The 14,848-nt window shown below is 43.8% G+C and overlaps 1 protein-coding gene across 1 annotated transcript in view; it reads left to right on the top strand.

Annotated features, from left to right (window-relative positions):
- Nucleotides 1-14,848, top strand: part of RBM22 (RNA binding motif protein 22) — a 62,545-nt gene that overhangs the window by 21,457 nt on the left and 26,240 nt on the right. Inside the window, exons 7-8 of the mRNA XM_069199560.1 lie at nucleotides 812-1,012; nucleotides 14,382-14,546. Of these exons, the coding sequence (XP_069055661.1) occupies nucleotides 812-1,012; nucleotides 14,382-14,546 (366 nt within the window). The remainder of the gene's footprint in view (nucleotides 1-811; nucleotides 1,013-14,381; nucleotides 14,547-14,848) is intronic.

Genomic DNA, 14,848 nt, shown 5'->3' with positions numbered 1-14,848 from the left:
AATAGTGCATCTAAGATGAGGATACACCAAGAGACATGGAATGCAAATACCCTTAATGTTCCTTCTTATTTGGCACTAGTAGGTTTCTGCTAGAGATGTGGTTGTTAGATAAAGGATTGCATGCTGATGCAATGTAGAGCCAGTTTATAGTGTGTGATAACCATTGTAGTCATGAGGTTATAGAGGGACTGGGTGAAGAAAGTTTAAAATTAAGGGAAGGTGAACTGTGTTGAGTAGGACTGAAATGGAAATGGTTCAATACACTTGAGCTCATAAGGATCAGTAGGAGAAGGGTTTCTGTGGATTAATAGAGCAAGCATTAAGCTTATGAGAGAAGTAGATCTAGTGTGGCAGCAGAAATATGCATATGACAAAGTGGGAGTGGTGGGTAGATGATACTTGCACGAATGGAGGAGGGTGTTTAGAGCACAGTTTAGAAATATGAGGTAGGTGTTGTTCAGTTGTAGTTATATTTATATGGTAGTGGTGTACAGCCTGTGTCACAGGTACAACCTGGGAATAAAAATAAGGAAGAGATTTTAGGTGTGTCAATCTGAATTCTATACATGAAAAAAGGTTCTGAAGCTTGAGTTGGTCATAGGAAGGAAGAGGTTGGGCAGATATTTGGTTAGTGGTATTGTGAGGTGATGGAGTGTTAAATAATGATATGTACATCCCGACAACTGAGAGTAGGCGGCCTAAAGCTGTCAAAGAAATCCTTTTATAAATAAATCCCCAACATCCATGCACATTTACTTTTATTCCAATAGTAGATATCCCCTGTTTGACTTTACCCTGACTTACTTTTCAGGCACGAGAAGCCCACGGATCCTGATGACCCCTTGGCAGACCAGAACATTAAAGATCGTTACTATGGAATCAATGACCCTGTGGCAGACAAACTTCTGAAGCGAGCATCTACCATGCCACGCCTGGACCCACCAGATGATAAGACTATCACCACTCTCTACGTTGGTGGGCTAGGTGATACGATCTTGGAGAACGAGCTTAGGTAAGAGATGACTCATTTTTAATGGCGCCTCCGAGGCAGGTTGGGTAAAAGACCCTGGGATTTGAACGCTATAAGTGATGATACATGAGCAAAGTAATACCAAGGCAGGTCACTTTGGGAGGCACTGGGACATTCTGGTGCAGAGGTGTTTTTCAGTGTTTGGATGCCCTAATCTTATCCTGTGGGAAAGAAAACGTATACTATATATGTGCACTTGGAGGTGATTTACAGGACTGTTCTTCTGGAGTTAACGTAAGTATGGGGCAAGGTCCAGGGCAGCACCCATAGGTCACTTTGGGAGGCACTGGGGTGCCTGGGTGCAAAGGTGCTTTACAGCATAGGGCAGAGGTCTTCAAACTGGGGGGCGGGCCCCTCTTGGGGGGCCTCAAGTGATCCCAGGGGGGGGGTGCCAAACTCTGGGAAAAAGAAATATTATACAGCTAACATGCCTGTGTTTTAAGCAGAAGCATGTTATTGTAGTTTTAGAAAGGTAACAGTACTTAACTAAATAGGTTTAGACCTATTTAAACATTGCCATCTTTATAAAATAATTGTGAACAATTCTGAGAGGGGGGTCCAATGATTTTTATTTTTCAACTGGGGGGGCGCTGCATTAAAAGTTTGAAGACCACTGGCATAGGGTGTCCCATTCACTTCAATGGGAAATGGGTCTGGGGAAAAGAGGCTGCAAATGGGTCTGGGTGATCAGTCTGGCTGAACCCAAAGGGTGGCTCAGGTCTCAAGGGTCTTGGGCACACAGGGCCCCCGGCAGTCCACAGCAACTCGAGCTGGGGTGCTTGTATGCATTTGTGCTTTGTCCGGCGGGGTCGTGTCATAAAGACTCCTCCCGGTTCTTGTTCCTGCACAAAGGAGGCTGCAGACAGCGAAAGGGAAACAAATCTTGCCAATCCCATGGTGGGGTTCAGCTTTGGAGGGTCTCAGGACCTTTTGGTACCATTGACCCACTTTAACGCTGGCTGGGGGGCTGGGGTGAAGGGGTCTTCTTGGGATTGGGGTTTCCACCATCCAGGTCTCTCACGGTTCTTCTTGGGTGCCTGGGACAGGGAGCAGTAGCTCTGCAACTCCATGTGAGATACTGGTGGTCCATTGACGTGTATGCAGTCCTCCCAGGCTTTTGGAGCCAGAGTAGCTGCAGAATAAGTCGATTTTGGTACAGTTGTTGAAGACAGCAGGCAGGCGGGCAGGGTTGGGGCCAAGTCAGTTGCTGCTCCTCAGTTCATGCCTTTCATGGTTCTTCTGTGTCCTTCTTAGGTCGGTAGAATCTGAGTGTCTGGTTTCAGGGGGCCACATAAATACTAAATTTAGGGGCGTTAAGAGGAGTTAAGGATAGTAGCCGATGGGCTACTTACCCTTGTGGTCACTACACCCCCTATACAGTCACTTCCTGTGGGAACTGGACATAACCATGTCCCAGAGTTCCTAATTCAGCCATCACCAAGAAGGCTGCATTTTCCTAGAGTGGAGCACGTCGGACAGCTCTACTAGGAGTGTGTCTGACCCGAGTGTACTGCACACCTCCTAGTTTACTTCATTTCACATGTGTCCTGGTTCCTAATGGGCCTCAGGGCAGGGGGTGGCATCCTGTAGGTCTTAGGTATGCTGGGTCGCATATCGAAGGCGGCAGGGACTTTGAAGCCTGTGGCCTTGGTATGCTGAATCCCTAGCCATCCTGCTGGAGGAGGTGTGAACATCTTCCTCCGGTGCAGGTGTTGTTTCTGGCCTCCAAGAGCGAAGACTCTCACCTACAGGTGGCAGGCTGGACTGTACCAGTCAACCAGCACACTAAAGAACTACTAGGTTTTAGGGGGTACCTCTAAGATACCTGGGTGCATGTATTAATAAATCCGTCACTGTAATCAGTGTGGGTTTATTAATACGATATGTTTGGTACGAAACCATTATGTAACTGGGAAACTCGTTTTGACCAGTACGTACCTTAAGGAGGCTTCCCTCTTCACTTTGTAATGTCTAAGAATTGATTTAGACATCTAAGGGGAATATGTACTCATCCAGATATATCCTCACATGTAGTATAATGCACCCTGCCTTAGGGCAGTAAGGGCTGCTGTAGTAGTGGCTTACATATATTGCATGTGTGCCATGTCAGGTTTTCACTTTTGTCTGCACCATGTCATCCAGCCTGCAGTGGCAGTCTGCTTGAGTATGGTGAGGGGTCCCCTAAGGTAGCACAATATATGCTGCAACCCTTACGGACTCTCCTTAGTACCCATTGCCTAGGTACCAGGGCTATCATTTACTAGGGACTTACAGGAGTGCTAAAGGTATTGCAGGTTGGGGAACAATTGCTTTTTTAGGGAAAGAGATCTGACACTGGGGACCTAGTTAGTTGGAACCCAGTGCACTTCAGTCAAAATAGCATTAAATACCAGGCAAAAAGTGGGGGTGCCATGTTAAAAAGGTGCACTTTACTACAAAAAACATTTCTGCCTTTCATGTGCTATTAAAGATGTTCCTTCTCTGTCGAGGTGCACTTGTAATTTTGTTAGATTAACTATTCTGTTTTTGATGCAAAAGAATCGCCATTACAATTTGAGTGTTAGTTAATTCTGGCTTGTAGGCTTATGCTTGGAGTTGTTGATGTAAGCCATGTTTACATTGAGAAGCCATAATGTTGGCCTGGCAACATGGTCAGATTTTTTTAATAAAAAAATGTTCTGGATTTTTCTGTACTTAATGTTTCATATACTATATCATACATTAACACTTGGTATATATCCCTAACATTAGTGATCAGAAAACCATATCTAAACCGAATTTAAACTAATACGGAACAGTGTTTCGGCAACTTCTTATGTCTTCATTATGTGTGGATTTGTTAAGTAAGACTTCAGTTATAGAATATTAAAATGTTTTCTTAAATCCTAGAAAGCGGTGAAGTGTGTGTGTATAGTCATCAAATTCCCTCTTGTAAGTCTAGCAAGTTTAGAGAGTTTATTAACCCAAACAACAATAGCATAACTAGTAACTTTCTGTTTACAAAGAATCATCTTAGTCACTGTCATAAAAGCTTTCAAAACCCATAGTTCATTAGGGGACCATGTAGTGAAACACTGGATACATTGTTAAGACGTCATTGTTTTCACCTAATATTATATGAAAACTTTCCAACTCTTCATTTTCCTATCTAGCTGCTGACATCCAGCTAGACCGTTGAAAAATAATTTATTTAAAGTATCTCTTTCTGTTCGGTAGAACCTAACCCTCCTGTCTGGATTAGTGTTTGCCAAAAAGAGGTTGCCATTTTAACTGTTTTCCCCTCCTCACAGCGGACCTGGAATAATCCTATCAAAAGCTAAATGATAATTTGCTAGTCAAAAAATAATGTTAAATCCTAAATGCAGGAATGTCTAGAATGTTACTACAAATGAAAGTATTTTGCAGTAGTCTTATTTTCCTCACCTTAGTTGCTTCAACTTCTCTTGAAATTGAGCAGCTGTTATTGCTGGTAAGAACTCTTACCTTGTCAACTTTGACTAAAAATATCTTCATAACTTTTGAATGCTACCTGTCACATACAGCAAAGCTCTAGAAATCTTCTTTCTGATTACCATTCTTTGTATGACAAAGCAGAGAGGCTGTAATTTCACATAAGTTGGTTAAAGTCAACACCGACTTGCAATACTAACCAGGAATAAACATGTGGTAAATGTCTTATTTTTTAATAAACAAACGTTGTTGCACTAAGGTAGACTGGTGTCTAAGCGATTTACCAAATTTATATTCCCTTAGAAGCATAAACATTCCTTCCATTTGTCTTCCTTTACCCTTTACTCAGCTTTCGATTTAATTAATTTTTTAATTATATTTGAGTTTTTATCTGATGCAGTAAAATCACGTAAGAGGCATTTATCCCCATGCTACATGAACACTATAGAGATATTACATGTAAGATGCCTTAATGTCGATAACGCGCATCAACCATGTAGCGCTTGGATAAATGTTCAGTATGCATAAACATTGTACCTGATCTCGACCCAAGGCATAACCCTGGAAATTAGAGAAAGGTGGTGAATCTTCCTTCCTTTGTCAGCAGTTCCTCCCAGTTGTCCTAGATTTTGCCATGCTTATGGGGGCATCCCTTGGCCTTGAATACAGGAAGCTCAAGTATTCAACATTAGTCCATACCACATCTCTAGTGGATCACACTGAGTGGTGTCATCTATCTCCAGTTCAGTGCTATGTCTCTCTTCCCCATTGTTAGCCCCAGTCTCAACAGGGTTATTAAAGCCCTTGTGAAGCCCTCATCTTCCAGCATGTTTAGTAGGACGATCATTGCATTAGGTTCTGTTGGTCTCTTATGTACCCTCTGCAGGGTTTTAAATATTCTCTCCCAAAACAGTTTACGGATCATGCATTCCCAAATGGTATGTAAGGAATCTGCTACTGCATTACTGCAGTGTAGGCACTCTGGCCTAGGCCCATGTCCAGAGCACCAGAGTCATTTGGGGCTCAGGTATATTCTGTTCAGATATTCAAATAGAACAAAGTTGAATCTGTTTGATTGCTACCTCACGTGGGGTGGTTAATGCAAACGTCTATTCCTCCTCTTATAAATTACCCATGCCGCCCTCTCAAGTCTTTCAAAGTAGAGCAAAAATATCTGTGGAATTAATCGTAAAGGTTCAGTAGGTTTGCGTAATCTCTTTCTGTATGTGAATCTGAGTCGTGGTCAGTTTGGCCTCCACTGGGCTGAAATCTGGTATTTCCCCGATGTTGCTTAGGTATGATGTTACAGCATGCTCGAGTTGGAGGGATCAGTAAAATTGTGTATGCCCCACCCCACAGCACCTCCCAGTACTGATATTCCATGACAGTAACCATCTACAACATAAAAAAATATAAGTGTCTCTTGTGTCATTCCCTGCAGTTTCCCACTGCTCTCTTAAAGGTGAGAGAGCCCAGCGTGGTTGTGAACTAGACTTGTGCAGGGCCACTCTTCGCCTTCACCTTCCTGCTCCACATTTCAAGGATCCTAATAGTGTTTCCAGTTCCCTGAAAATATGTGCTGGAAGTGTGTATTGTATATTTATGAAATAGCATAACAATTGCAGGAGCGCTACCATTTTGGCCACTGCTATTCGCCCCGCCACTGAAAGTGGGAACATGGCTCAAAATGCCACCTGTGATTTTAGTGATCTTTTTGGTTTACTTACATTGCTCTCTCTCACACCTACTTCCCTGTAATATATGTGTATACCTAAATATCGAAAGGTGTGAGGCTCCCAACATTGTGTTTGGCCACTCAGGTCAACCGGACACCATGGTTGTGACTGTCTCAGTGGAAACACCACAGAACTACTTATAGTATGCTAACAGCCCCAAAACCTCCCCAAGTTCCTACATTGTTTTAGCTATTGGTGTCTGGTCTGTCCTTGCATATCTCACATATATAATACTATGTAATCTCTGTAGAGGGACATGGTGTGTATTGTGTCCTTTAGTGGTATCCTGCAGTTTGGACCACTTTGTTTTAGTTTGGACACCATAGGCTCTACAGCCAGCTCAAACAGTACTGGGGAAAGCGGACATCCGTATCTTGTTCCCCTTTCAATTTCATGTAACTCCGATATATGCCACCTTGTTTATGATCTGGCTGTGGGTCCAACATATAGGAGTTTGATCCATGAAATCATTAATTCACCAATATCAAAATTATATAACACTTATCCAGTTATTCATACCTGACAGTATCATACGCCTCCTCTGTGTATTGCCATGCACACTGAAATAGGCCAATCTGTGCAGGATTTTTCTTGGATTAGATAGAACCTTTGCAAATGAGGGAAGTACTCCTACATGGGATATGAGTGTGAATTAGTTCAGGTAGTAACGAGAGGAGTCTCTCTGCAAGTATTTAGCTTAAAATGTTATGTTTTGTGTTTTAGTATGAACAATGGTCAAGAGAAGGCCATTTCTGACAACTCTCAGCCTGGCTTACATATAGACTTAACCAACGGTTCTCTGGTTGCAGGCAGGAGGCAGCCCATTTTCTTTGCTGTTTCACACAATTTGAGTAATTTGGGCACCAACATCGATTCACTGGTAGCATAAAACTCGATGTGTAGCCCATCCGTCCCTGGTGTCTTTGCATGCGCTAAAGAACAAATTTCCTGTCTTATCTCTTGTTCAGCAATGGGGCTTACCCGATTTATGCACTGGCGGCCATCTAACATGCCTGTTTGTTTTTCTCTTTCTCTGCTGATCTCCCCACTTAATGCAGGGTCTGAGATCAATGCTTTTATCTGTGTTCAATCTGTGTAAGGCTTGTCTCCACTGTCTCTCCTGCCCCAATTATAGTCTGTATATACACTCCCCGTATAACAACTTTAAAAGCTTCCCTGCCAGTGGTCAGAAAAGAAGCTGTATCCTCATTGCCTTGGAAGTAGTTTCCACAACTCACTCTTAAACGCTGTGTCTTCCAGCCATGCTAGTTGTAATTTCCATGTAGGTATTGAAGTAGGTTCCCTGCCCCACTTCAAGGCCACCTCCTATGGATCATGGTCAGATAGGGTTTTATTTTTATAGGTTGTATGATAGACTACTGTTTGGGGAACCTCAGAGCAATCCAACCTAATATTATGTTTGTGTGCAATGGATAAAAAGGATTATTCCTACATGCTTTTGTTTCTGCTGTGCCAGGCATCAATAAGGCCCCAGTTCACTAACCACCTTTCCAATGCCTTTACATCGTGGACCTCTGGCGTGCCTGGCAGCGGACTGTTTGTGCGATCCATATCCATGTTTAAGGCTCAATTAACGTTACCTCCGATAACCCACATATCCATGTTTAAGGCTCAATTAACGTTACCTCCGATAACCCACAGGATATATATGCAGGTTGCCAGCTTTTGTAATAACTCGCCTAGGAAGCAAGCCTGGCCTATATTAGGGGAATGCACTCAACCCAATATTATTGGTCTCCCATTTAGTTTCCCTGTGATCAGTGCCTAGTGTCACTCAGTGTCCAGCCTTGTCTCTTCCAGTTTGAACGTCAATCCAGCTCTGAGCCAAATTGCTGTCTCCACCCCCCCCCCTTTCATATATTGAAAATGTGTGTGTGCTGTATATGCCCTCTCCAATTTGACTTCGAACTACTCCCCATAGCTTCTGTCAAAGCTACCTTGGTTCCTTGTCATTTCAGTTGGTTATTGATTTTTATACCTTTTTTTTATTATTTTTTTTTTACTGTACCCAATCCCATAGGTTTCCACATGATAAACACATACTTACCTGGAGTACACAGGATGTATCTATTGGGCCTCAAAGTACACACCCCACTTCTTGGAATACCATATATCCCTTCCACTAGGGGTTGGGGGCAGAAGTTATTTAATAGCTCGCCGTGCTGTTCCTCTCAATGGGTGTAATATACTGTCCTCCAACTCCCGGTCAGCCCTCAAACCGAATTTAACTGAGATTCAGTTAACATCACGACATGTACATCTTGGTGCTTGTGTAAGGGAGGAGGCATTATTACATTCAGTCATTACTATAGTGATGAGATTCAGCTCTTTGCATGCCTATCCAGTAAAACTAGGTAGGTATTCCCCACCCAGGGTATGCTGTTATCTCTGTATTGGCAGCATAAGGCTCCTCAGTGGCACTATATGTTTTACAGAGCCTTGATTTTTAGTGTGCCCTTTCAGACATGGCTAGTTCTAGCCCTGTACCTTTGTCCATGTTAGTATTGTACACGTTGTTCAGAGTCATATTATACAGCACCAGTGCTTTGGAGAACTACATTTTCCAATATATTAGCATGTTATCTTACAGGTCTGCAAAGGCCTGTTACTTGCCTTGAAGACCTTTTCAGCCTTCAAGCCTACTCATTTCCCTGTGATACATGCAATCTGTTTCTATACATTTTAACTGTGATTATTTCAGTCATATGTTTGTGTGTTTTAGAAAGTATGTTGAGAACGTTCTGTTCACAAGTAGTTAAATGCAGTTTCAGAAGTAACAGAATAATTTTTTTGCTAAGTTTATTACTCTTGTGTAAACAATAGACAAATGTAAGAAGAGCAAACTGTAACGACGAGGCCCACAATCAAAGTTCTGTTTCTTTCTGCATCCATATGACCTCTAAAAGGAACCTAGGTAGATCTACACAACCTCCCTCCACTTGTTTACTTGTATCTGGCTTCCCACTCAACCCTGGTGGTTGCATTACCACCAGTGCAGCATTATCTCCACCAGACCTCTTTTCTCATCTCACTTCAGCTCTTCTGCACTTCTCCTAGAGCCCAAACCTTTTTCGGACTCGTGTGGCATCCATGGGTCCTATAGATCAACTCCTCAGCTCTCCTGCACCATTTTAAGTTTAATTCCTGTTCTGTCACCTCTGGGACTGATCCAACCCCCACTCTCCCCTCCCCAACAACCCCCACTCTCCCCTCCCCAACAACCCCCTCCACCCCTACCCACCTCACCCCCCTCAGTAGCAGAGCATAACCCACCTTGGCACCATTGGTGCCACAGTACTAAACAGAAGTGTGTATCTTTCCAATGTTCGTTCTCCCCAAATAAGCAGCAGTAGCAGTTGAGCAGTACTGTCTATGATAGAGGATATTTTACAGCAAACCTTCTCCCAGTGCCCCTGCGCCCATGAACAACCCCACACAGACTGAAGTGGTTTGCCCCTTTGCTAACCACCTCTAAGGCATCAGTCAGCTTCAGATTTGCCCATGTTGAATAACCTGTTTCTTGTAAAGTATGCCCAATAACGTATTAGGAGCTGAACTAACCAAAATCCTGCTTTTATAGGCACCTCCCTGGGATCCAGACAAGCCTCCTTTTTCACATTGTCCTCCAGTTTCCACAAGTCCTGCTCCAGTTTGTTCCTCAGTGCAACAAGGGGTAGTAGTCTATTGGTAATCAGTGTGTTGTGAATCTATGTGAAAGCCTGTTTGTGTTGAGGGGCTCCCAGGACTCTGTATTCCAGCAGTGTCTCCTCTGCAATATCGCACAGTTGAGCCCTATAGTATGATATGTTTCACTTGCATGTACCTGAGGAATTGATTTTCTGTCACTTTAGCCTGTTCCTGCAGTTCAGAAACGGTAATATATCACTTTCTTGCCAAACATCTCCTATCTTGGAGATACCCCGAAAGTCCCATTTCCTGAAGCCTTCCACTCCCGGTAGCCCCTTTAATGCTTACTGTGTGTTTGTGTACGCCGGGCTGGAAGAGTAAACTATCTTCACCACTGTAGTGGGATCTTTTTGCCAGTCCCATAAGGCTGGATATGGACCCAAGAGGACACACGTGCAAGGTTATCTGCGCCTGTTTTATCGCTAAGGCAGCGTTATTAGCAACCAATTACTGAACTGCCCAGTAGTATAGCCGCAGGTTGGGAGATCGCAGCAAACCCCTCCCAGTCAGGGAAAATGCTGCGGATTTACTCCAGTTAGGTGCTTTGTAGGTGCCAAACAGCCTGAAAATTTCCAGGATTCTCTGAACCTCCATCTGTCAAATTTAAAAGAATGTTACTATCATATAGTGAAATTACACCTTCCTGATTGGTTCCCATCTCTGGCTGCTAACCATTGTTTCTCCCCCATATCCATGTCACCAGTGCAGTCAAGCGGGACAGAGGACATTCTGCCTAGTATAAATTATTTCTAGACAGTGCTGTTAACCCTAACCCGGGACAGTGAATCCATATAGAGCAGCCCAACCCACGCCAGAAAGGATTGAACTGCCATAAGATATGGCTATTATACCAAATCAAATGCTTTTTTTTTTTTTTTTAGCATCCAGAGCAAACAATATTACCAGCTCCCCCATTAGATCTCGAAGGGCCAAGCATCCAAACAGTTCCAGGGTGATTAAAATCCCTACCTCCTGGACTAAGCAATTCGCTAGTACTTTTGCTAAAACTTTGATTTCTGTGTTAAGAAGCACTACCGGCCTAGAAGAGGCACAATCCTTAGGAGGGTTCCCCTCCTTGTGGATGAGAATGATGTTGGCTTGCCGCAGGTCTCTGGATAGTATGCCCTGTTCTTGGTTTCATTAAGCTTGACCTTAGGGGGCCAACGATGCAGGACTTCAAATATTTTTACAAAAATTGGAGGAGAATCCTAGGGATTTCTTGCTTTTCAACTGGATCAGAGCCTCCGAGATTTTTGTGTATGTTATATTCTCTTTGAGGGATCTTCAGGCCCCCTCCCTGGACTGGGACATCTGTAATAAACCCTTCTAAATCTCCCAGCTCCCCACGGGTCTTGAGCAATTCAGGCAGCTCAGGAAGACTATGAAAGACTGCTCAATGTCACCTGACATCTCCTCATCTCCTCCGGGGTCCCTCTCCCTTTGATCACCTTTGTATCTATCTTTGTCGTTGTCTCCAAACTAGCCAAGGCCACAACTTCCTGCCTTGTTATCTACTTCCTAAAGCATGCCCTGTTTATTTCTGTACTATGCTCTTGCTTGGTGTTAGGCCAAATAACTAAACTTTTTCCTATACTTTGTGCCAGCTCCACTGTGGGAATAGCCACATTCTCTGCCTCTCCCCGCACCAACCTATTCTTCCTGACTTCTTTCTTCCTCTCCATCCTTTTCCCAGTCACATGAGCAATCTAGTGTCCCTGCACAAATGCTTTATAAGCTTCCCACAGGTTAGTTCTAGAGTCCACCGACCCAGTGTTTTCCTGAGAGATTATATTTTTGACTTCCACTGAGTTGCATATTCCAGTCTATCAGCTCCCAAGGGTCTTTCCTCATGCACCTGTGGCTGAACCTCTGCTGGTTGCAGGGTCGTGACAAAGAGGGGCTGATCAGATATACCTCTGGGTGAATTTTCCGCCTTTCCCCCACTCTGATGCAGCACCAGCAGATAGTCCACTCGTGACTTGGAGTGCATTGAATTGGATGCATTTGAGTACTGCAGTCTCCAGGGATGTTTCTTCCTCAATTGATCGGCCATCCCCATCACATCCAAGAGCTCTTGTTAACGCGCATAAGGTCTGGAATGCGTTTCTAGCACAGATACACTGTATAGTTCTCTCTGTACTGTTAGGTTTAGGTCACCTCCCAGTATTACAAGGGCCTTGGGAACCTTTGCTATCCATTCTCCCAGCTTATCCAACCCATTTGTTTCCAGACGTATTGGGGGGGGAATACCAGGATGCCAGTTTGATTATGCCCATACCGTTCCAAGAACCACTTCTGCCTAACAGCCTAATGCATCCACCCAGCCTTTTGTAATGTGCAGTGGCAGGGATTTACATGCAAGGACCCCCACCCATGATCTCGCAAAAAACCTAGCATGTGCCAGCAGTATGTATCAAAACCAATTGAGAAGCCAACTTTTACTGCCTACCAGACGCGTTTCCTACAGCAGAATCAAGTCCAGGTCATGTTGGTTCAGATACTTGGCCACAATCCCCTGTTTTAGTCCGTTTCTCAGGCCGTTGACATTCCAGGAGAGTATCTTGAGGTCCAGCCTGCCTGTGCACTTTTGTGTTAAGGTACCCACCATATGGATCTTGGTTGTATTTCATTGTGCGTATTTTGCTGTGTAACAGGCAATGGATACATGTATCCGCAAACCTCCAACTACCTCTCACCCCCTTCCTTAAATCCTTTCTCTGCAGGCCTAAAACTGCCCGCCTCCCCAGTGCCTACGTGTCTGTATCTCCTTTACATCTAACAATCGATATGTGAACAATAAACAGCTATAGCTCAAGTGTGACCGTTAGCTGAGCTCAGCCCACGGAGGAATGTCCAAGTCACCTGTGTGTGTCGCACAGCATTGCTCCTCAAAATAATCCTAGCAAAAGAAATCTGGGGTATGCAGGAGCACTATATCCATGTCAGATGCCATCTGTGTGACCATCGGGGTGGGGATCAATCCTCTCGGTCTCCCCCCTGGTCCACATCCTCGTCATGAGACATCAGTCTTCCCCACCCCTCAAGAGCTGCCCACCTATTGTTGTCAACCAGAGATGGACTTTTTTGTATGGGGGTCGCAACTCTCTCCCTTTTGGGCTCTTCTCAGTCTGATGTGGGGGCTGTTTTTGGGTGCTGTTGTGCCTTGTGATTTATGTTCCTGCCATCCCGAAGACCGGGTTCTCTCTTGAATTTCCGGCAGCAGCAAGCCAAGTAGCTACACACTGCAGGCAGGCTCTGTCAAAGAAGATTATAACTCCCCATCATCTGTCCTGAAGAGACCCTCTCATCTGGCATAGGGTCAAAACGCTGTTAGCACCAACATAAACCTTGTACCTTATTCCTCACACTGTGGGAACTGTCCAGTGTTGTCTTACGTTTTATGCTAATAAGGCTGTCTTGCATATACCAATGTACCATTGATTCGCACTATTTTTGTCACTGTTTACTTCTATGGTTATGGTTTTTCACTGGGGACTTCATGTGAAACTTCTTCCCTACTCACTTCATTTTGCTTATGGTTTTTGCTACTGTTTAAAATCTTAAATTAAATCTCTGTCCAGTTGGGTGGAACCTAACTATATTATACTCATTACTCTGCTTTCTAAATAGTGTTTCGTGACCGATCTCTTCTGTCTCATGTTCAAAATTGTGTTTCAGATTAATTCCAGACAGAAAACTTCTGTTGTCTTTACATTTTCTTTTAACAGGACTTCCATAATGAATGCCTTTTTCAACTTTAAGTTTGATACCCATGTTTACATGGACATTTGGGTTTCTTCTGTAATTCTTTATTGTATGAATCAGACTTCCCGTGATTTGAAAAAACAACAAAGAGTGGTGCCGGCTTCTTAGACTTTAAGTTAAAGACAACCGCTTGAATTTCATCTAGAATTTGATGCAAATGAATCGGATTTGAATGCTCTGCGATTCAGTGTTCTCTGAAAAGGCCAAAAGAGCAGTGAATGGACTATAGGGAAAATACGTTCATGGGCCTAATGAATCATGTAAACTTTTTTACGCAGATGTGTTTCAAATGAACTGTGTTTTGGGCATTTGGTGCCCCTAAACCTTTATTGGAAGTTGACCATTGCAGCAACAGCAAGAGAGAGCTTGTGGTCAATTAAATAGGCCTATATTCTTCACCTTTTGATGCAAGATAGCTGTCCAGTTCTTGAATCACAGTTTCTGTTGGTGGATTCAAGCAGATACCGGTCTTTCCTGGAGAGAATGCTTTCATGGTTAACTGGCAATAATAGTCTAGCTTTTCTCGAAACCCCCCCCAAACATTTTTAAGCAGATAAATAGCTAGCAATTTGAGTTGTCTTTATTGTCAAAGTGACTTCCAAGATTCAGCATGACTTAATTGTGTGGTGTCTAATGCCCTTGGAATTAAAATAATGTTACCAGAATGTTCTTCTGTTGTTGTTTCTGCTCAGGAATCACTTCTACCAATTCGGTGAGATACGCACTATCACTGTGGTACAGCGGCAGCAGTGTGCCTTCATCCAGTTTGCAACACGACAGGCAGCAGAGTTGGCAGCAGAGAAATCCTTCAACAAGCTGATTGTAAATGGCCGCCGGCTCAATGTCAAGTGGGGCAGGTGAGTGTTGTTCTGGCTGCTCATTATACCTCTTTGTTTATTCAGAAGATTATGGGGGTCATTATGAGTTTGGGTGGTTTTTACCATCTGCTGAACTTACGATGTGGAGGTTGCCACCACACAGGCTACCCCCCCCGTCTGCACTAACACCCTCGCAGTGTTCACTGTCTGCAAACCAGACAGTCAACATTGCGAGGGTGCTGGCCGGGGGGGGGCCTGAACTGAACAAGCCAAGTGCATGGTAGTGCAGGGGCTCCCCTGCATCCTTTTCTTCACTATCCTTTTCATGACAGTGATACTGC

Source organism: Pleurodeles waltl, chromosome 7 (genome assembly GCF_031143425.1).
Source record: "Pleurodeles waltl isolate 20211129_DDA chromosome 7, aPleWal1.hap1.20221129, whole genome shotgun sequence".
Lineage (NCBI taxonomy): Eukaryota > Metazoa > Chordata > Amphibia > Caudata > Salamandridae > Pleurodeles > Pleurodeles waltl.
Note: the sequence above shows the minus strand (reverse complement) of the source record. Positions and strands in the feature narration are given on the sequence as shown.